This window comes from Xiphias gladius, chromosome 2 (genome assembly GCF_016859285.1).
Source record: "Xiphias gladius isolate SHS-SW01 ecotype Sanya breed wild chromosome 2, ASM1685928v1, whole genome shotgun sequence".
Lineage (NCBI taxonomy): Eukaryota > Metazoa > Chordata > Actinopteri > Istiophoriformes > Xiphiidae > Xiphias > Xiphias gladius.
In genome coordinates, this window is record NC_053401.1 from 1,775,515 (window position 1) to 1,798,923 (window position 23,409).

The 23,409-nt window shown below is 41.9% G+C and overlaps 1 protein-coding gene across 2 annotated transcripts in view; it reads left to right on the forward strand.

Annotated features, from left to right (window-relative positions):
* Window positions 1–272: 272 nt before the first annotated feature.
* shank3b (SH3 and multiple ankyrin repeat domains 3b) overlaps window positions 273–23,409 on the forward strand; it is a 31,809-nt gene continuing 8,672 nt past the window's right edge. For both annotated transcript variants that reach the window (XM_040142525.1, XM_040142534.1), the window contains exons 1-19: window positions 273–762; window positions 10,425–10,596; window positions 10,860–11,063; window positions 12,230–12,301; window positions 12,638–12,746; window positions 13,426–13,577; window positions 14,611–14,740; window positions 14,927–14,964; window positions 15,086–15,202; window positions 15,315–15,392; window positions 16,184–16,250; window positions 16,378–16,597; window positions 17,168–17,343; window positions 17,431–17,544; window positions 17,687–17,762; window positions 19,314–19,396; window positions 19,832–19,956; window positions 20,062–20,194; window positions 20,648–20,728. In XM_040142525.1, the coding sequence (XP_039998459.1) occupies window positions 10,429–10,596; window positions 10,860–11,063; window positions 12,230–12,301; window positions 12,638–12,746; window positions 13,426–13,577; window positions 14,611–14,740; window positions 14,927–14,964; window positions 15,086–15,202; window positions 15,315–15,392; window positions 16,184–16,250; window positions 16,378–16,597; window positions 17,168–17,343; window positions 17,431–17,544; window positions 17,687–17,762; window positions 19,314–19,396; window positions 19,832–19,956; window positions 20,062–20,194; window positions 20,648–20,728 (2,143 nt within the window). In that variant the 5' untranslated portion in view covers window positions 273–762; window positions 10,425–10,428. The remainder of the gene's footprint in view (window positions 763–10,424; window positions 10,597–10,859; window positions 11,064–12,229; window positions 12,302–12,637; window positions 12,747–13,425; window positions 13,578–14,610; window positions 14,741–14,926; window positions 14,965–15,085; window positions 15,203–15,314; window positions 15,393–16,183; window positions 16,251–16,377; window positions 16,598–17,167; window positions 17,344–17,430; window positions 17,545–17,686; window positions 17,763–19,313; window positions 19,397–19,831; window positions 19,957–20,061; window positions 20,195–20,647; window positions 20,729–23,409) is intronic.

The following is a 23,409-nucleotide window of genomic DNA, read 5'->3' on the forward strand; positions in this document are numbered from 1 at the left end:
ATGCAAACCGATACGACAGCTTGTTATTGTGTAACAAACTGAACCTGAAATGGCCTCCACAAAATGTAACTGTCTGACCCAGTATAAAGTAAAAGACGGCACACTCCGTCGTCTCTGAATACCCCCCACTCTTCTTCTCCTCTGACATGTTTTTTTCCTTCTTCTCCCCCTCCTCCCTCCTTCATATCCTGGCGTACCTCTACTTTACCTCCCACCCACCTCCTCCCCATCTTCCTCTTCCTCCCTCTTTTCCTCCCTCTCTACAGGATGGGCAGGGCAGCTCCCAGAATACAATCTGAAGCCCTGAGACCTCTCACTCTACTGCAGGATTACTACAAAACAACACCACATAAACTGCTTTACTGTTCAAAGTAAAAGTACTTCAACTACTCCGGAGTCTGCTCATTCTACAAGAGGAACTACAACATCTACAGAAACTAATTCATCTACTGAAGAAAGTACTCCTTGCTACTACTGTAACCACTAAATCAACCGCGGGATTACAACAGTCCACCACAAACTCTTTCAAGATCCGCCCTGCTGAGGTCAAAGCAATCAGAACCCAACCAGAGACACAAGAACCTGGCACCTCAAGCTGGAGAAGAACCAGAAACCAGAAGCCAGAACCAGGCCAAAGCCAGCACCCGACCAGTAAGCCAGTAAAAGTCTGGAGAGGACCAAACAAGGCCAAGACACACCAGAAGAGACCAGTAGAAATCAGTAAAGGCCATTGGAAAAGTTTGATGGGACTGCTGACGATAGGTAAGTGCGATGGCGTGACTGCAGTGTGTCTTATCTGCTACTGGAAATGTTATGGTTTGCCTCACTGGAATTAAACTGGGTCAGTCATAGAACCAGTCGCTTCGGAACAAATTGGTTTAGGACTTAATCATTTACAACAAGTTAAAAATTAAATAGTATGCAACAGGATGATAGCAGTGTTAGAATTGTATAGATAGAGTTGTTCATGTTCACCTTGTCACGTGTGTGTTGATTTCTTTTGGGACATTTTGACACCTGAAGTGCTCTGGATGCCCAGAGAGCTGGAGAAATAAATGTGGCAGGATGAAATGCCTCAAGGCAGAAAATTACTTAGACTTTTTTTTATTAAACATAAACATGAATAGTAAGAGATAACAGAAACTTAATGAGCAAGTCTTTGAGACTCTTCTTAAAATTAAAATATAATTTACTAACTTGATGAGGGCACAGGACAAAGTTGCACCACTTTGGTCTAAGCTTGTACCTCTTTGATGTTGGTAATCAGGATATTAATAAAACCATTTTAATTTGTTTTTGCACATTTCAGCTTCATCAATTCTCAATATATGAGCATTACACATCAGATAAATAAATTGTGATAACTTGAGAAATAATGAAGCACAGACGTACAAATGAATGAGGCCACGTTGACTCAACAGGCCTGTGCTGAAAATTTTTATATTGAATTTCTCAAAAGCTTTTCAAGCACAAATTTAAATTTTGTGAGCACAAACAAATTAAAATAGTTTTATTCATATCCTGGTCACGTGGGATGCCAACATCACGGAGTTGCAATGTTTGCGAGGTTTGGTCGTATTCCCTATAGACGTCAGTAATTCGGTGCACTGTCGTTTAATTCCATTAAATCTGTTTAATTAGACGCCCAACCTGAGTAGTTAATGCCCCTCCCCTAGACTGGGAGTATTAAATTACGTGCTGATGAGACCTGAATTATTTTGAGTAATATGACTTTCAAAGTTTTCATTTTTTCTTTTTTCCAAATAATCATACTGTGAGCTCATCCACCTTAATGTTCATGGTCTAATTTAGGACTGCTGATTCCTCCACCTCTTCCTTTAGGCCTTCACTGTGTTCCAGGGATATTTAAGGTTTATGAAGTCTTTTTATATCTCAGTCTTTCAACAGCACAAATGACTCCTCGCTGGCTGGCATACACACCACAACACAGAAACCTTGATTCATGTCAGCTGGTTTGAAGAAGTGAATTAGCTCTCCTGCCTCCATTAAATAGCTCTTACATCCTGTCCTCACGGGTTGCACGGTGAAAGCATCTCGTCAGCAGCTCAACACCAGCAGCTGAAGTACTACGTCAGTGTCTGCGCTAGTTGATTTGAAATTTGGTATCGACACTTGTGACACCCAGCGGATGAATCTAAATGACTCCTGGGAACCCCCTGAATTTTCATGTTACGCCATAGCGCGGCCAAAATGTCCTTGTCCACTTTGAGAGTGTCCTCAGCGGAAAAAAATTACAGCACTTGTCGTCTCATCAAATCCCTAAAAATGACATATGTTTACCTGAAAATGCCGTCTTGTGGCCACGAGAATTAGGACTTCAGAGGTGAAAATGGAGTGGATGGTTCGGTCAGCAAAGCTTGTGACTTTCGTCCAACAATCAGTGTTGTTTCCTTTTAGCCATGACCACAGTTGTTCCCGAGCCTTAACCTAGTGGTTTTTATAATGAAATTCATAAGCTTTATCCAACTAATTTTTGTGCCCAAATGTAACGAAACTGTTCATTCTCGCAGGACCAGATCGGAAAACGCAGACGTAGGTCAACACTGAAGGTTTATTCTTAACCTTGGAAACAGCATGTATTTGCTGTTTGGCTGATTGGTCGTTTAGCCACATTTACAGCGCATTCACGCTTCTGTCTGGCTGCTGATTGGTCAACTGGACGTGTTGCTACCCTCCTCTACCCACTGAACATGCTCAGTCTAGGTATACCATCCAATATCGGCGATTCTCCTCAAGGGAGAGGAAAACAAGTCGCCCCAAAAGTCGCTAGATTTGTTGCCAGTCGCTTTATTGGAAAAATGTCACTAAAGGGGTCTTAAAAAGTTACCTCATCTAGCGAGAAAATTGCTAGATTTAAATTGGCAACACTGTTTGCTCTTTAAACGCTGCCAAAATTTGTTGAAAAGTTAAAGTTTAGAAGTCTATATTACTTATAACTGCTGTTCCGATATATATCAGGTTCCACAGGGTCTTATATTTAAAACCATATGGAGGCGTCTAAAAAGTGAAATCTTTGTTTACGAGTGAGACGCCACAGCAGTAATTGTTTACTTCTGTCTACAGCAGCAACCAGACTAAATGATTTTAGGCCAGATTTATGTTCATGACGTGGAAAAGCACCGAAGGCAAAACTGTCAACAGGCAATAAGCACACCATTTGTTATATCAAGACTCCACAACATAAACGGCTTCAGTTGTTGGAAATAAACCCTTTAAAATACACCATCCCAGCCCGACGCTTTGGCTTTGGTGTTATTCAGATTACATTCAAGGGCTTTCAACGGGTCTTTTATAGGCTTAAATATTTTGTTATCAAGAGATTTTTTTTGGCATCAGATATTTGAATTTTAACTAATTAAAACCGAATCATTAATCTGATTTAAAGCTAAAACTACTTCCCATAGTCAGTCCCTCAGAGCCATGTGGGCGATTGTCTTCTGAATTGGTGAAACCAGAGCGTTTTGAATTTGAGTCTTATTTCCAGATAAACATAGCGGCAGTATTGTACAGGCTGTGTGGGAGGACAACGGCTCTGCTCAGGACAAAAACAGGAAATGATTGAAATGGTGACCCCGAGTTATTTCAGGACGAAGCCTCCTCCTGCTCTAATCGAACAGGAATTTTACCTTTCCGCAAGACAATGATCTCAAGCCAAAATCGGACCAGCACTGAACAGGCTGGATCAGATCAATCCTGAAGGAAACCTGAGGACCGACCCGAGGAGACGTTACATAACGTGGCTCTCTGCAGAGAAGAATGGAGGAGAATAACTGCTGTGAGCCACACGAAAACTGCTTCTGCTCCCACTGAGTGTTACCTAGAGGACCCATTCACATTTACAACAGCGAGCATAAAGACATAACTAGAGACATTTTCCAGGGAAAATATGGAATGATTGCTAACAGCAAAAGTGGTTTGCCTATTGAGGTGTGAAAGTAGTGTGAGCTGCAGGAGGAATAGTGAGTAGATTAAAAGAAAGTAAGTGAGAAAGACGGGAGGAATGAGGGGAGGAAGGCAGCCAAAAAAAGGAGGGGTAGAGGACAGGAGATGCTACAGCTTCATTAAAACCTTTTTAAGAAAAAAAAAAGACTGAAAAGCCACAGAATCAATCATGACGTGACAAGGGTGTAATTTCTACGCCCTTCTTCCCCCTCGGCTCTATTGTTTTAGGTTGATTTTAGTAATGAAGTCTCCCTGAACATTGCTCTCTTTCTGTCCAAACACCATAGTCCAGATGAGAAGACGAGAGGACAATATCACATGTTGAAACGCTCATCTGAAAAAACCCTCAATTATTACCTTGCCCTCGAAGCCAGGAAACCTAACAAGCAGCCGCAAATTGAGCAGCAAGCAGAGTCCTGCTGAGGAAACCCGCAAAAATAATGTGTAACGGGTTAAAAAAAAAAAGGTTTATATCAATTTACGGGTTCAGATCAAAATGAACCGCAGCAGGCGAAATGAACATGAGAACAAATAGATTTCGAGATTACTGCGTGTAACGGGTCGGTTCCTGTACAGGGCCCCGGCTCTCGCCTCCCAGGCTACTTAGAGTCCCCTCCTTTATTTGTGAAAGCTGTTGGCATCAGATGGAGCCTGAAGGAAAAGCCTGCAGAAGCTGTTCAGTATACAAACGGGTGGGAAAACGTTTTATCGTTGGATTGATTTGAAAAATTGAAAAAAAAAAAAAAAAAAAAGTGGTTCAAGTGTCCCATAGTTAAGAGTTAAGCTGCAGATCAGTTTTCTGAACAGCAAAATCTTTAGCTCTTGACACAAGTTGTACCTTTGACTTTTTATCAAAGAACCAGATTTGCTGTAACGCAGCTCTTAATTTTTTTGCAGTGATAATTGAACTAGCAGAGTCTCATACCAGTCCAAGCAGTAGAAACGCTTCAACTGTGAGTCAGTAACATTTTCTATGGGAAAAATAAATGGGGCTTTTAGTTTTTGGAAGCAGGGGCCCATAATAGCTTCTCCCACTTTGCCTTTCTATTACATTTCCTTTAAAACGCACTTGCTGTTTGCAAATTAGGAGAATATAAATGTAATTCCTAGAAGACAGGGTTGAATATTAAGCATGCAGACTACCTGCACCTGCCCAGCTCGGGTGCATGTGCTCACTTGTCCACCGTCTTTGCTTTAAAGGTCTGATTTCTCCATCAGTTCGATCCCAGTGACAAGCTGCGGGAAGGTAGATAGTTTCTGCAGACTGAAATCATCAGGGTGGGAGTCATCGTTTAGAAACTCCAGTGTAATCCAACTCTTTCACAACAGTGTGTGTCACAGATTTATATTTGAACAGCTGTCAGAGTTGGCTCGGCTTTTGTCTTTACGTTCATTTCGAAGGTTAATCCATCAAACAACTGTGAAAAGCTCTGATTTAATGAGCTTGTATTCCTGGCACCGATGCATGAAAAGCCCTAAAATTAAAAAAAGAAAACAAAAACGGTTTGAAGTTTCTTTTCCATGTGGTTTCTTTTGTTATGAGCGGTGAAAGTGTCTCACTTCAAAACCTCAAAACAGTTGAGGTTTAAACAGAAAAACCGGACAAGAAGGAAAAACCTCTAACAGGTGCAGCGTTGTTCAGAAGTGGTTGGTTGGTTTTACAGTGTTGTTAAACAGGCAGAGAGGGAGGTTTCTGGGGAAGAGCCTTCTTGTCTGATCCACCAAGGCCAGAGACAACATTGTTATTACTCAGATATAAGTTGGAGTTTAGCCTTTCTGGACTTTGTGTCTCCAGAAGTCCAGTCAACCACCTTCACCCTCAGAACAGGAAGGGTTTTGTTTTATTTTTTTAAATGGCAGGAAGGTGATTCAAAGCCTCTGATTGGTGGATCTGAAGTTTTTTTCTCAAGCGGCAAGGCCTGGAAATCCAACCCAACAACTCTGGGCTGATTGCAGAGGAAGTGTTCGAGGCAGGTAGTGGACAGAGACAAGACAGCTGGATGTTTACACAGACTTTATTGTTTTAATAAGCAGAGATACAGACAGTTATATTATCTTCTTCGTATCTGTTATCTGAGCTCAGTGTTTACCGTTAGAATCCTTCAAAACAGGGAGTTCATGAACCCTCTAAGAACAAATGTGCTATAATGACAAACCTCGGCGTTTCAGCCTCGTCTCTGTTACAGAACATGAGCGAAAGCAAACAACTGATAAAAACAGTGTCACACACCAGTGCCTCTTTGAAACATTATTTAAGTTTGACTTTTTGGCCATTTTGTTGCTTTTTATTAGACGGCAACAAAAGAAAGAAAGAAAGATGCCAAAACAGTTTTGTGGCCGGATTCGATCCAGAGACGCTGAAGCTCACGATCGGCGTCCTAAGCACAAGGCCCACGAGGGCGCCCCAAGTTTTTAAAAAGTTTTAAACTAAACATAATAATATAAAAGATTATGTAGATATCTTAAACACATAAGTTATACATTAGAAAACACTCAGTTGCCAGTTTATTAGGTACATCCAGCAGAACTAATGTTCATGAACTATTAATCTTTCGACTATTTTCTCGATTAAAGGATGAATCGTTGTAGATGTTACAAAGTAGTGAAAAAAAATGCCATTTACAGTTGCTCAGAGCACAAGATGATGTCTTCGGTTTGCACGTGTTGTCCGACCCACAGTCGAAAAAATACCCCAGAGGTTTTTAATTTACTGTCATATATGAGACAGGGTTTCTACAGGATTCACTCAGTAGAAATAACAGGCTAAAACATGCACCAAAAAAAACCAAAAAACATCGGTATGTTCCTTTAAACGTGAGTGGGTCCTGCTGGTTTAGAGAGCAGCCTTTCTGTGAAGCTCTGCAGGCAAAATCCCTCTCCAAACATCTGAGACGCCCCCCCACATCTTGACTGTCTCTGACCTCCCACTGCAACCAGTCCGCTCCTCCTCCAATCACTCGGGATCACAGATCCGATCCTTGATTGGAAATCAATACCTGATCATTGCCCTTTCCCCCGCACCCATCCCCTTCACAAAGCCGCCAAGCGGTCCCAGGTGTGCGCGTGTGGTACGGCGTGGATGCAGAGGAGGGCAGTTTATTGCTGTGAGGGGCTGAGCGAGGTTGACAAAAAGAGACAGAGAGAGAGAGTCGGAGTCAGCAGGTAGGTTGGTAGTTTTAAACGGGAACTGTGAAAATTGTCCAACCGCGTTGCCATAGCAACAGCGAGGATGTAAATCAGGGGGCTTTTTTAAACACACACACACACACACACGCAGTGAGTGACACAGTGGGGTTAGCACAGGATTCCCTGCTATTCCAGTTTCTATGACAACTCACAACTCATCCTCCTCTCCCTGTCTGTCTCTCTTTTATCTTCAGCTGTAATGGAAGCAGCCATTAAGTTCTGACTTCAGTCCTGCTCTGCCTTATTGGCGGGGATGGTAATCAACTGCTAATTAGCACCAATGATGATTAACACATACTTTAATTAAACACATAGTAATGTCTCGTATTGAACAGAGAATAACATCGGCAGTAGTAGAGATGGTAGCAGTAGTGAGGGACTGTATGAAAATTATTTTTAAGGGCAGGGGGGTTGAAATTTACTTCTGCCTTTTTTAATAATACAATTCACAATTATGTATCAGAAGACAATGTAATGGGGGGTTCACTTGTATCTCAAGATAACATACTGCGGCGCTCACATTGCAAAGTGACATTCGCTTCGCCGCATGAAATCTGAAAACAGAGTTTAAAAGATTAGTTGATTCATCAATTAGGCAATCGGCAGAAAAGTAATTGGCAACTGTTTTAGTAATAGATAGATAGTAATAGAGCTAAATGCTAACATGCTCACAATGACAGTGCTAACATACTCATGTTAAAGTAAGACTGTGTAACTTTTGCTGAACAGCGGCCACTAGTGACAGTTATGGGATACTACTTATGCAAAAACCCAGAGGTAGAGCAGCACAAGTGGAGAAGAGTCATTAAGTCTGTGAACTGACTGAGTAAAGCCGATAAGTAGCAATATCTGTATAAATTTGTCTAACATTGGCAAACATTAGCCACCATAAGCTACTGGTCATACCAGGCTGAGTACAACTGTATCAATAAAGCCTTTCTTTTCATTTTTAAGCGGAAAAATGTCTAATTTCTTCCTTTAAATGTCACACGGTTTCGTTCTAATTAGGTATAATGTTTACCATGGCCACCATCTTAGTTTAGCACGTTAGCATGCCAACATTTGCTACTTAGCATTAAATACAAAGTACAGCTGTGGCTGATTTGAACGTCATTAGCTTTGCTAATTTACAAATTAAAATGTTGACCTGATGATGGCACTAGATGAAAAGTCAGTGGATCACTGAAGTTATTACAGTTCATCCTGAGGGGAACATGAACGACTGAACCAAAAAATGTTGAGGTGCTGATAGGTAGAATTTTCAAACATTGGACAAAGCTCTCTATGCTAAGCTAAGCTAATCGCCTGCTAGCTATAGCTTCATATTCAGCAGAGAGACATGAGAACGGAATCGATTTCCTCGTCAAACTCTCGGCAAGAAAGCGAATAAGCGTAATTCCCAAACTGTCGAAGAATTTCTTTAATATGCTAACACGACAGTAATTTTCACGTAGCAACTAAATCGTACATTAGGAGGTAAAATAGCCATTGTTATTAAAATCAGAATAATGGCAAATTGAATAAAATCCTGTCCTCGTAACTAGATATTTCAGCAATTTATGTTTTTGAACCAAAAGCTGCTAAATATGCAAGTACCGAAATCCCCCCCCCCCCCCCCCCGTGCTCTTGCATAACTTTTGAAACAGGGCCCTAAAATTACAGTAAAAATGGTGATTCAACTGTTTTCCGAAACAGTGTGATATTTCCCTGTGTGAATGTGTCCGTGTGTGTGTGTGTGTGTGTGTGTGTGTGGACATTTAGCTCCGAGTGGAAAAACAGGATGTGATGTAACATCCCAAGGCCATTATTAGCAGTGGAGAAGGTGGAGGTCAGCTCGGAGTCAGCATACAATCTGAATAAAATGTCGTCCCACAATCAGAGAGAAATCCAACAGGGAAGACATTTAGACTTAATTACATTAACATGGCTGTGTTGCATGTTTTTTTCCGGCTGTGAAAAATGGAAGGCAGCCGTTATTAGTGTTATCATTTGCAAAAATGCAAAAATGTCTGCTGTGAGAAATGTCTGTGGGAGGCTGTCAGATTCATGCTAATATCTGAAGTCTCTCTGACACAGAGTCCGACTTCTCATCCACCTGTATAGTTGTCATAATGAAGAGACGCCTTTTAATTCAAGAAAACGCTGCGTTTGAGACAAGGGTTTGTATCAGCCAAGTGTGTAGTGGCAAAAGGAACAAACAAACAAAAAAAAAAAAGAGATAGCCCTTAGCAGTAGTGGTTGTCGTGTTAATATGCTGAACGTGACAATGCTAATGGTTGCTAGAGACGGGAAAGAATCCCAATGTTAACAACAACCGATGTTAGCGTTCACGTCACCGTCGTGTGATTACAGAGGCGGTCGTGTGATAGTTATGGTGTCTTGACAATGTAGCACCACATCTGTTTAACGTGGGTTTTAATTACATTAAACGACACTGTTTGGCTGATGTGAGGCCGCCGTATTTGTTTTTTGTTTTTTTTTGTAGTGTGCCAAGTTGGGTGTCTGAGTCGGAAGTTAAAGGAAAAAGTTCCCCAGTTCTAACTGCGACTTTGTTTTTGACGTGAATTACGATAAGCCCCGTGTGCCATGAACTCGGCATGATATTTGTTTGTCAGCGCTAAACCCAAAGTACGGGAGATCGGATGGGAATGTCACGAATTTTGAGTGTATTTGGTCTGAAACAAAAGTAATAGACAAACTGAAATTTTGACCTGCAGGTGGCGCTAGATGAAAAGAAACCTCAAAAATTGATATATTACAAAGAAAAGCAGCAAATCTTCTCATTTCAGAGGCCGAAATAGGCAGATATTTAGCTGCAGATTTAGTTGCAGATCATTTTTCTGTCGATCGATTAATCGATAATCCAGAGCCCAACGTGTGACCCCTCTGTAATACTCGTCTTGTCCGACCAATACTCCAAAAATCAAAATTACTAATAATAAATAATTAAATAAGTAATTAAAGACATTAATTAAACATTTGAGAAACTGGAACCCTGCAATGTTTCTGACGTTTTTTGCATGAAAAATTACTTAAAAAATTACTAAACTAGATGCTAATTGATTTTTTTTTTCTTGTCAATCGACTAATAAATTAATGGACTAATCGTTGCAGCTGTAGTTTATTTTATGGTAAAGCATCGTATTTTACGAGCTCCTCATATGTTTTGGATGCAAAAATCTTAATTTGTAAAGTAACTAAAGCTGTCAGATCAGTATAACGTGGCCTGAAAAGAAAACACCTCAGACTCATCCTAATTTGTGTCCGTGTTACAGCCACATGCCTCTGAGTCCGGCTGCTGACACCAAACATGATCGCCCACGGCAACAGGCGGTTACTAACGGCAACCCGACAGGCTCTGCTGTTGCCAGGGACGACGACGCGGATGACACGCCCCCTGGGAATAGCATTGTCGTCCGCATTGGCATCCCGGACCTGCAGCAGACGGTAACACACAGAGATATATACAGTATATACATGAATAATCAGTGTGTGTATATATAAATATATAGATATATATGTATACATATATATACATATATATATATATATATATACATATATGTGTGTATGTATATGTATATAAAACCTCAAGTACAGAGGCTTAAATGAATGAATCAGCAGGACAAACCTGTCTGTTTGTCTGTCTGTCTGCGTCTGTCTGTGTCTCTTTTTCCGTCTGTCTGTTTCTCTGTCTCTGGCTCCCTCAGAAGTGTTTGCGGTTGGACCCAGAGTTACCAGTTTGGACCAGTAAGCAGAGGGTTCTGGTGACGTTGACTCAGTCTCTGTCGGATGTTTTGAACTATGGTCTCTTCCAGCCGGCGTTCAACGGCCGAGCCGGAAAGTTTCTGGACGAGGAGCGACTGCTGAAGGAGTATCCTCTCCCCCCCATCACACCCATCCCATACCTGGAGGTGAGTATATTGTTTCTTTCTGTCAAAAAATACCATTAAAAGGCCCAAACCAACAATGTGTTGGTTCGTCTCTCCACACTTTCTGACTTTTGTTCCTGCTGAAGACGTAACTCCTAAAAACACCTCACAAATATACAGTTTTGTTTTTAACCAAATTCAGTAATTTTCCCAAAACAGCCGTTAACTGTAGTTTTTAGCAAACAGGAGTTGATATATATATATATAAAGCAGTGGTAAGCCATAATATTTGGCTCCCTAACGAAAGTTGTAGTTTTTCTTTCATAGTTTGCATCAAAAATTATTGCATAATTTTCCATAAATCTGCTGCAGGTAAAGAATGTAAACAAGGGACCTGTGTAGCTCCCGGTAAAGATATAATCAGTTATTTGACCCTAATAGGCAGCAGTTAAATAAACGTGAAGCGTGAAGATAAAAAATGTTTCCACGGCAACGGTAACAACAGTGTTTTCATTCAGCAATAACTGAAACGGGCCACTGTTTAATGAGCGTGGATGACCTGTCATTTGCACTTTAGGTCTCGTGGTGCAGCTGTAAGAAACATTTGTGTGTATGAGTTAGAGCTGAAACGAATAGTCGATTAACTGACTAGTCGATTGACAGGATATTGATCTGGATCAACAGCATTTTTCTCTGTTTTCTAACAAAGTAAAATTAATCTCTTTGGGTTTTCTGACATTTTATAGACAGAACTATTAATTTATTAATAGAGAAAATAATCTGCAGCTTAATAAATGATGAAAACAACTGTTATTTGCAGCCCTGTGAGTCATTTGTTTGTCAGAAAGGTTTCACAGTAGCGCTAACAGTAGCCTCTGTTAGCGCTAGATAATGGGAAAAATAACACCTGCCCTCAGCTACAACCCTAAAACAACAAGTTGTATAAATGTGTTTTATCCTTGAAAGCAAAAAGAAAACGGGCCTGAATCTGCACTGTGCCTGTATAACTTTAGATAAACCAAACTACCTATCATAACTACATTACTACTACTATTATAACTTTCAATAACTAGTCTTCACTCCCATAACCTACCCTGATATGTACAACCCCAAATAACTCACATCTCAGTGTAACCATCATGTTTTTGTGTCATTATTACAAACTAGCACTAACCTTTCATTTGTTTTTGGTTTCGTTTCTTTTACAGTTTCGTTACAAGAGGAGAGTTTACACGCAGAGCTACGTGGACGATAAACAGCTGGCCAAGTTACACACCAAGGTACACACACACACACACACACACACACACACACACACACACACACACACACACACACACACACACACACACACAGTGGATCACTTTGTGGCACCAAATTGGTTTTTGATGAATAACTTTATGTTCAATAGTAGACACAAACCTAATTTTCTTAATTCAAGGAGGTCTGGACAAGAGTTTAATTATACAGAACCATAACAGGATATATATACCCCCACTCTGCTGAACGGTGAAATGTATTTAATAAAAAAAATCTACAGACTTCATTCTGTCTGAGAATTAGCGCTGTTTCCTCAGGAAAAAAAAAAAATGCAGATGTGATGATGTGTTTTTCAGGCCAATCTGAAGCGTTTTATGGAACATGTTCATCAGAAGAATGTGGAGAAGGTTTCCAGATGGCTGGAAAAAGGCCTGGACCCCAACTTCCATGATTCTGACAGTGGAGGTGGGCACAAAAAAACAACACACACACACACACACACACACACACACACACACACACACACACACACACACACTCACAGTGCAGTTTAAACTCTCAGTGTAGGTCACACACTAAAAAGTCCGATTTGGGAAATCCTCTTGTTTGGTGTCTTATCCAGCTAGACAGTAAGTTGTTTGTTTTTAGCCTAGCTTAGCACAGAACACTGGAGGCAAGAGGAAACTGTTAGCTTAAATCCATCAAAGGTTAAAAAGGTAACACTTTCTGATCATTACTAAGAAAGTTACTAAGAACTACTTCTGTGTTGCCAGGTTGTGGAAAATCCTCCTCCACTTTGTCTTTTTAGCTCTTGAATTCGTTAGGGAGATGTCTCCAGTTGAAAAAAAAAATTTCTGATTTGTTTTGTTTGTTTGTTTGTTCAGCTGTTTAATTATATTTTTTCTGTAAGTTTGATTTTGTTATATGATGATTTAAAAGCTTTTATTCTCCTAGATATATAATCCTGATGGAGACGTACTGTATCTCTGATGCTTTACTGAAGGAGAAAAAGTCAAATTTGAAACATTATGTAAAATAACAACACTGAGGACATGAACTCGTGTCCTCGGTGCCACGTAAGAGAAAGTGCATTTATTTCCCAGAGATCGGCTCTGACTGTGGAACAATGATGTCTCTGTCTCAGAGTGTCCTCTGACCCTGGCGGTGCAGTTGGAGGAGAGCTGCGACTTGATCAAAGTCCTTCGCAGTGGGGGAGCTCACCTGGACTTCAGGACCAGAGACGGCATCACCGCTCTGCACCGAGCCGTCCTCTGCAGGAACAGCGCCGCGCTCACTGTGAGGAAACGCCGCTCTGCGCTGCTGTGCACCAGCCTCTCGCTGGGTTTGTCCCGGTGTTATTAAGTGTGTGAAGGCAGTCGAGTTTGAAACTATCTAAGGCTGATTGGGAAAAAAGAGGGAATTTTGTTTTTTAGAGATGTTTCGCTCCACTTCATGAAAGTACAGGACCAGTCAAACTCATGCAAATGAAGCAAAGCGAAAAACTGACTGAAACACACCTTCAGGACTCTGGTCTGTCTGACATTAATGAACCCCACCCCTATAGTTTCACTGTTCAGGCATGGCTAAATCATCAGGATGTTCTTTGATCCAACACTTTCATATTGTAGGACTTAATGGAAATGAGAGCCTCTGGGGCCTGTGCACGGTGTGAGCATGTTGAGTCTAGCTTAGCTCAGGCACTGGGGATCTCCCGACGCCTTCTCCGACACTCCGGGCCAGACTTATCAAGGCTTTTGCACCGGGTTTTACAGGCACAGATGTGACTCATTCTTTCCCAGAATTTTTTTTATCATTTGCAACTGTCATCCTTCGGCAGTGTTTTTTTTGTGCCTTTCGGGGAGGATCACACAAATGATAAGATTTTACTAAGGTCGGTTTTGTGGGTAAAATTCTCCACCTCCGAAGAGCAGAAAGGCGAGGACGGAGAACAGTTTTTAGCTGCCAACAATGAATCAAGACGTCTCGTGCAGTTGAGCGACACCATAATGCAGATGGGATTTACATCGGGGAAAAGAAATGTGCATTAAACAGGGACATACATGTCTGTATATTTTTACAAGACATTTACTTTGTGCATTTGTCTGCCGTTATCTAAGAGTTCCAGTTAAATCTGATCACCAGCCACCAGCAGCATCTCAACACCCACGGGCCCACAACGCACAGCAGTGCATGTTTGCACTGCGCCATTTCCTATTATTAACAGTTTTACTTCACAAATGTTGCACAAAGTCGTCTTCGGACTTTATCTGAAATTCACCCGCACCATATAAATGCTCTGAATACTGCCCTGTCCTGTCCTGGCCCTCAGACCCTGCTGGACCTCGGCGCGTCTCCGGACTACAAGGACAGCAGAGGTCTCACTCCTCTCTATCACTCTGCCATGGTGGGTGGCGCCCCCTACTGCTGCGAGCTGCTGCTGCAGGACCATGCAACCATCGGTACGGAGGCTCAAAAGGGTTGTTGTTGATGTAAAACCCTGACAGCTGTGTGTGTGTGTGTGTGTGTGTGTGTGTGTGTACGTGGCTGATGGCGTCACTGCTGTACAACTACTTTTATTATTTATTCATTTTGATTGTGTTTAAAAAAAAAAACTGCTGAAAGATTTCTTGTTGTCATGGTTGCAGGGATGACTGATGAGAACGGGTGGCAGGAAATCCACCAGGTGACACACACACACACACACACACACTCTCTCAATCATTTAAATTACTTGCACTGATGATAAGTCGTAAGCCATGTACAACTATGATTGTGTGCGCGTCTGTGTGTGTCTGTGAGTTCAGGCGTGTCGCTATGGTAACGTGCAGCACTTGGAGCACCTGCTGTTCTACGGCGCTGACATGAGTTCCCAGAATGCATCGGGAAACACGGCACTGCACCTCTGTGCGCTCTATAACCAGGTAACACACGCACTAAGTATACACAGGCTGAAGTGAGTTTACTCTGTGTCACGTGCTTTTACGGGAATGTTTAGTTTTGTAGTTAACAAAACAGTCGTCGCTGGTTCTGCAGGACAGCTGTGCCAGAGTGCTGCTGTTCAGAGGAGCCAACAAGGACATCAAGAACTACAACAGCCAGACTGCCTTTCAGGTAACATAAGAATATATATATATTTACATAAAACCAGATTGCTGGCGTGTTCGCACATTTATCTCTGGTAAAAATGTAAACCAGACTCAAAGAAAGTGTGTGACAGCAAACGTGACATTAATAAGATTCTGTACACACACAATCCATATCTTGGATTATTACCTTGTCTGAATAATGATCTCATAGAACAACGTCCAGAGAAGAAAATTAATAATATTAATATCGTAATATTAATCTCACAGGACTTGAAATTCGTACACCCTGGAGAACACTAACGTAGGGGGCGCCGTCACTGCAGAAAATAAAATACGTTAAATTTCTCACAATTTCCACCAAATGAAAACACAAGTCAAATCAAACACCGAGATTAAGACGTAACTGGATTTTTTGCCAAATTTCGTTCTGATTGGAGGACGACCTTAAACCTGCGATAACGTGGTGAACACAGCGTTTCATCACGTCACACCTCCTGTTTTTTGATATCAAACTGCAGTGAACAGCTGTTTTAGGAAATTACTGAGCCTCTTAAAAACTATATGTTTGTGAGGTGTTTTTAAAGATCTACATCTTCAGTAGGAACTGGTAAGGAAATGAGAAAGTATTAAAATGGTTTTGTTGTTGGTTTTTCTGTTTTTTCATTGGGTTTGTTGACACTAAGAAAATTAATGCCAGCGTCATAATAGTAATTTATAAAAGCCTAATATCTGATCCAGCTGTTATTATTATTGTTATAATCATGCTTGAACACTCTGTGTGTGTGTGTGTGTGTGTTCGTGTGTGTGTGTGTGTAGGTGGCGATCATTGCTGGGAACTTTGATCTCGCAGAAATCATCAAGATCCACAAAACCTCTGATGTTGGTCAGTTGGCTGAGAGTTTAAACATTTAAATTGTGTTTATGTTTCTATGTGCACATGTTACAGTAGCTGGTTAAGTTAACTGTGTGTGTGTTTGTGTGTGTATATGTGTGTATATGTGCCCAAGTAGTTCCCTTCAGAGAAACTCCCTCCTACACCAAACGCCGCCGAGTCGGCGTGACCAGGACGCCGGCCGGAAACGGTCTCTCATCTCCGCGCTCTCTGATTCGTTCTGCCAGTGACAACGCTCTGGAGAGCCCCGCCTCCTCCCCTGGCCCCTCCCTCCAAAGCCTGGAGACACACCACGACACGCACACGCACTCGCTACGACGACAACCACGCCGACTCAGGTGCACGCACGCACACACACACTCAGACACAAGCTCAGTGTACATTTATAGCGACAGTCATACATACGTCATCCTAATGTCTGTTGTTGTCGATGGCAGCAACGCACCGCAGCACATACAGCCGACAACAGTCATTATCTACCGGTGTAGTTGTTTGTGTTTGTGCAGTCGGTTGCTGGTACTGGCTGAGGGTAACAGTGGGTTAAAGTAATCTCAGACTGGAAGCGAAGCACTTTTTCACCCTGCTGAACCTGCGTACGTATGGACTCGTTTCCAAAGCCGCAGTGAAAACTCCGGTTTCTGTCTCTGCGCATCAGAGAAGTGGAGTCTTTTCAACTCAGACGAGTCTTTGCTCGGTGCAAGACAGCTCAGACTTTAGTGAGACTGTCTTTGTTTCTGTGCTGCCTTCACTCACACCACCTGTAGTTTTTGCCTGTGTTCAATCTAAACATTGTGGCAGCAGTTGGCAGCTTTACTGGTTTCAGACGACGGACGGTCGGCGAAACCGGCAACGGCACAGCTCGAAACTGGGTTGTTACAGTTGTCTGTCTCTGACCTGTCCGTCTGCAGCCCGGGCGCTGGAGGTCACGTGGAGACCAGCCCCCCACCCTCCCCTCCCCTGACCCCCCAGATGAGGAAGAGGAGGCTGTACAGCGCCGTGCCAGGGCGCACCTTCATCGCCACCCGGTCCCACGTCCCCCAGGGGCCCGGCGAGATCCAGCTGCACCGAGGAGAGAGAGTGAAAGGTTGGACGCGCATACAGTTCACGTAAGGCCGTGTTGAGTGTATTTAGCGTGGCGATGACGATTTTACTGTGTGTTGTGGATCTACAGTGCTGTCTATAGGTGAGGGAGGATTCTGGGAAGGAAGTGTCAAAGGAAGAACTGGTTGGTTTCCTGCCGACTGCGTTGAAGAAGTCCAGATGAGACAATACGACCCCAGACTGGGTAAATATGACACACTTATACAGTGGACTGGGTACGGTCTTCACACACACATTTATATGCTGTGGGTTTAAACTTTAATTCAGGACACCTATTTGTGAGATGTGGTTAATTTGAATGTCCTGCATGTCCATGTGCGTTTCAGAGACCAGGGAGGACCGCACCAAGAGACTGTTCAGACATTATACTGTGGGATCCTACGACAACTACACCTCCTACAGGTAAAACACCATTACTACACCACCTGCGCTGACGCCACACCGTACAGTGGATACAGTGGTTTTAAGCACGATTATTAACCATTGTTTTACTGTTTATTAAACAGTTAACTTCATGTGGTCAAATGAAAACCTCGGGTCCAAACAAGTGAAGTAAAATAAAGCTTTCACCTCGGCCGAGCAGAGGGCGTCTGCAGCTTTTAGAGACACTTAAAACCAAACAAAACATCGGATGAGAGCGCAGCTGCAAATGCTCCATTGGCCCAAAAAGATCATTTTTCTGTTGAAGTGTATTTATTTCTCCTCTGCAGGTAGTTTCAATGAGGTCAGAGTCCGCGGTGAATATAACAATTCAAATGCAGATTTTAAGCGAAACGCAGGTCTTCAACTGGAACAGCCGTTGGATTTGTAGGAAAACTAATCGAGTCATTGGACCTCTCTTTACCTGCCCATTTGCATTGAGGAGTGTGATGCTTAGCAAATAAAATGAGATTAGAAATACACAGCTGAGAACTCAAATGTTTAATCTTACATTTTTTTTAAAGCAATAAAGTACGGATTTCCAAAATATCATCAAAAAGTTAATTACTTTAGATTTTTTTTACTATGAACTCCTGAAAATATTTCTTATGGATTTAATGTTACTACAGGGATGCAAATGAAAAACTAGTTTTCACTTCAGCCGCGTGGTTTTTTTCTGGCAACGTCATCAATTAGCATTAAAACATGAACCGTTTTAGGAAGCCACCAGGTAACGCTACACATTCAACACTAGTTTTAGAGTAATAGACATTAACCCATATTATTTTGATTTTAATTCAATTCAAATAATATGGGTACATGTATATTAATAACTTACATGTAGTTTAAAAAATACTAAAATGATTAATGAAATATTTGATAAGAGAATCACGAACTGCCAAATCTGGTGAATATTGTACATCTAAATTTACATACCTCAGATATTGTTTTAATATATCAATTAGAAAAGTAACCAGTCACAATAAAACAGAAAAGATCAGTAACTATTATGAATAGCAATAATAACCTTTATTTACATTGCATTCTTCATAACATGCTATATGCACAAAGTGCACAAATTTAAAAAAAAGTTGTTTTTGTATCATCCAATATCACAAATCGCGTCAGAAATAACAGGTAAACTGCTCTGAGGAAACACACTGACAACACTAGGTAGGTAGTTTAGAAACATTTATTAAGAATATGGATACGTGACAGGAAAATTAATATAATGTTTTTTGAATTTAACCTGTAAAGCTGTCAAATAAATGCAGTGAATAAATATTTTTAAAATAGTTCCTTCTTAAATGTAGCAGAGAAGCATAAAGTAGCATAAATTGGAAACACTTAAGTAAATGCATTTTCCGCACCTGAGAGCAGGAACATTTCACCGACCCCCTCCGGTTGTAAAATGAGACCTGGGAAGAGTAAGAGGATCTGATTCTGAAAACCAAACTTCAGCCTCCACACTGTGCATTAACTCTACCGTGAACCTGAAAACGTTGCGATTCATGTCTTTTCTCTGCGTGTTAGTGACTACGTGATCGAGGAGAAGGCGGCCGTGTTGCAGAAGAGAGAGAGCGAGGGATTCGGCTTCGTCCTCAGAGGAGCTAAAGGTAGAAACGGAGGGATGAATGGACGGATGGAGTGGTGGGTGTTCGGAGGTGTTGGGAAGGGGGGGGGGGAGAAAAAACAGAGGGAAGTCTTCAGAGGAAGAGCAGAGAGCTTTAAAGCTCCTCGCTGTGTTGTTTCATAATAATGACACAGTCCGCTGGGTCTTACTCACGTCCCAGCTCTGGTCTCCAGTGAAACCATTATGGCAAGACCACATCCGTCTTCAGCGACGACAAGCAGTAACTTAAAAAACTAGGGATGGACTTTTGCCTCACTGAAAAAAAAATACTACGATTCCCATGAGCCTCAGCTGTTATTGCTATGGAGAAGTCGTTGCTGCAGTCAAAATAATAATAAGAATACACCTCAGCTACCTGGAGGTGGAAGAATAAAGAATAAAAAATATAAACACATTCTCTCTTTTTGTCCTTTTCAAGCCGAGACGCCCATCGAGGAGTTTGCCCCCACCCCGGCGTTTCCCGCTCTTCAGTACCTGGAGTCAGTTGACCAGGGGGGCGTGGCTTGGAGGGCAGGGCTACGGACCGGAGACTTTCTCATAGAGGTAACACCTGTCCTCTCACCTGAGGCATCCGTAGATTTCTGCTTGTCACAAATAATTGATGCAATCCCCCGTGTGTGTGTGTGTGTGCGCGCGCGCGTCGTCCAGGTGAACGGCACCGACGTGGTGAAGGTGGGTCACCGACAGGTCGTCGCTCTGATCCGACAGGGAGGAAGTCACCTGCTGATGAAAGTCGTGTCTGTTTCCAGAAAATCAGAATCCAATCTGCTCAGGAAGAAAGGTACAGCTGTCACGCGTTACCCGCTCCTTTAGTTCATTCACCTCATGTAGCAACTGGTTTTATTTACGGGATAATTCTGGTGTGTGATTAGACTGGTACCTGTTTTTGATTTAGATCAGAAAACTGAGGTTTACTAAACTAGCTTTACATAATGACATGATATAAATACAATATAATAATTAAAGCTGAAACAATTGGTCAATTAGTCGCTAAACAAAAAACTGCGACATTTTGGATGATTAGTCATTTCAGTCATTTTTCAAGCAACAATAATGAGCGCTGCTTTTCTGTTTTATAATTCATTTTTCCTCAGTGATAGTTCAATAAAGTCTCCGTCGTCCGGAGAACCTTTCAGTCATGTGATTTAGCTACGCCACCACATAAAGTCAACGGAGTTATTTTCACTTATTTTACTGTTGTCCGTGTCTTTCTCTGTTGGTTCTCGCCTTATAGCTCCACCCCCTCCGAAAAGAGCCCCCAGCACCTCGCTGACGCTCCGATCCAAGTCCATGACCGCTGACCTGGAGGAGATAGGTAAAACAAACACAAACACACACACACACACACACACACACACACACACACACACACACACACACACACAGTATTACGTCAAACGGTAGGAGTGCGTGTTGTTGACCTTTTGCTCTGTCTGCAGCCAGGAGGAGACGCTTCGGTGAGTCACAGTGACCCGATGGTGCATCTGTTGTTATGTCTGTGTGTGGGATAGTGTTGTGTTGTAAAACCGCAGTGACGATCATTTGTCTCTTGGCATGATGTCGGACCAGTGTCTGTATATAAAGATGGACGGCGTGACAGTTCCCCAGAAGTGAAGCCAAAATGCCCCCTGGTGGCTGGTTTCAGTAGAGTTCATAAACTCCGCCCCCTCCACGTAGGCAGATGGGACATGGGTCAAACTGGGAAAAAAAAAAAAAATAATCACGTCACAAAGTCAAATAAACTTTTCCCGAAGATGTTTGTCATTTTAGAAAGTTCTCATCACGCGTTTTAATTAATTATTTGACGTGATGAAAAAATGGGGTTTGATGTCATGATTGGCAGGTGTGTGGGCGGGGCGTCGGTACTGTGACTCCAACCCCCCCCCCAGGTGGCAGTGCCCGTATCCGGGATATTTTGGCTTCATTTTTGTACAGTGGGAGGAGGCGGAGGCGCGTCGTCCATCTTTTTACACAGTCGTCGTGTTGGACTGACGTTGCAGTGATGGCATGGTGTCTCAGTCAGGGCTGTTGCTGCGGAAACTGAACACGAGCCCAAAGCCGTACTGTATTTCTGGGAATTTGGGGGTTTAATGACTTCATGGGAGTCTAAAATTACACACATATCTAGGGCTGGGCCTTAAAACAATCTTTTTCATTTTCATGAAAAAAAAAATAACCTGAAGAGTAATTTCTGATTAATGTATCTCAACCCCCATCTGTGAAACGACGAGGAAACGTTCCGCAACATCGGTGATTTGGAAATGGCTCAGATTTTTACAGCTGGATTAAAAGCAGAGCGGCAAACTGTTGCGACCTGATCAGACGAAGGCGGGAAAACACTTCTCCGCCACTTGAAAAGGTGACGTTACCAGCCCAACGGGCAAACCGCAGCACTAACAGTCAGGCTCGATGGGTCAACGGTAGTTCAAACCCCAGCGGTAGTCGCACACGTCTGCCTTTGCAGTCATTACCCCGTATGATTAGAGCTCTGAAAGGATTTTTTAGCCAAATATGTGCGGCGGGACATGCTGATCTCTTGCGTGTAGTTTATCAAAAAGCTTGTTGCTGATGTTGAGGCGTTGCATTAAAACCTTGTTGGCAGCAGAGATAAACAAGTTATTAGCTCAAAAATAAAATTAATTAATTCAGTTGAATTTCGAACCGGATCAAACCTTTACTTGATTCATGTAGGATTCAGTCCCAAACTGAGTAGACCCTTTGAATTTCAAATTAAAAGTTAACTGAAAGTTTATTTACTTATGTTTTGATTTCCTCCCCTCTAATAGAAAATCATGTTCATTTATATCATCTATGGAAAGTACCGATTGCTCAGTGTTTAGTTGAGAGGCGCAGCCTGACCCTCAGAGATAAAAACGAACCAGTTGGTACCAGGCGGTCGAGCTTCTTCCCTGCAGCTGCACATCGTCTAAATTATGGAAGAAAGCAAGTGTGTGTGTCTTATCTCTCCGGGCAGTTACACAGCAACCCCTCCCTTCTGTTCTCACTCCTGGGTATAAATGCTCTGCTAGGTCTCGCACTTTTTTTGTCCCACTGCCGTGGAGACCTTCGGTCTCTGAATGTTTGAGACCATCTGCAGAGGCTGAATTAAACTTGTATTGTTTGTATTCTTGAGCTCTGAAAAACTAGTGGAATGTGTTTCCCTCCTCCTTAACGGGATTAAATATATAGATGATTACGGATAGATTGTTTTTTTTTAAAAAACAAAACATTATGTGACGGTATTTTGCCGATATCGCCCGGCCCTACATATGTCACATGCTGGGTGTTCTCATTTTTTTTTTTAGCATAATTGCCCTGAAAATGACCATGGATTCTGTATAACCCTACATTAAGGCATATACAGAATCCTTGGTAGTTTAAAAAAGTAATTAGTCCATCACGGGGATTAAAATGTACAAAAAAATATATTTTCAACTATATTCAAATATATTTTTATTAAGTTAATAAATTAAAAGTTAAATTTGTTGGAGTTTGGTTGGTGGCTCATTTGAATTTGACTCACATGCAGCGATCAGTCGATTGTCTGATCTGCAACGTGATTATTTGATTTGATGAATAGTCATGAGTCACTTTTTAAGAAAATATGTCAAAAACCTCTGGTTCCAGTTGTGTTATGTGATAGTAAGCGTAATATATTTGAGTTTTGGACTGTTTATTGGACAACAACAAGACGTCGCTTTGGGAAATTAGGATGGGACATTTTTCACAATTTTACATTTTATTGACCAAATGACTAAACGATTCATCAAGAAAACAGTCGCTAATTGCAGCCAGAGTTTGTAATAGAGTTAGCTAGTCGTTGATTTCCCTCTGCAGCCACTGGCGAGTTAAACAAGACCTCACTATTTCTATAACCCTGGTAACTGATGTTGTGATGTCCTGCTGTTGTTGTTGTTGCAGTCATGTTGCCATGTACCGAGGCTGTGCTCCCGTATGTCTGCTCTATTCATCTGTTGTTCTTCTCTTATCCTGCAG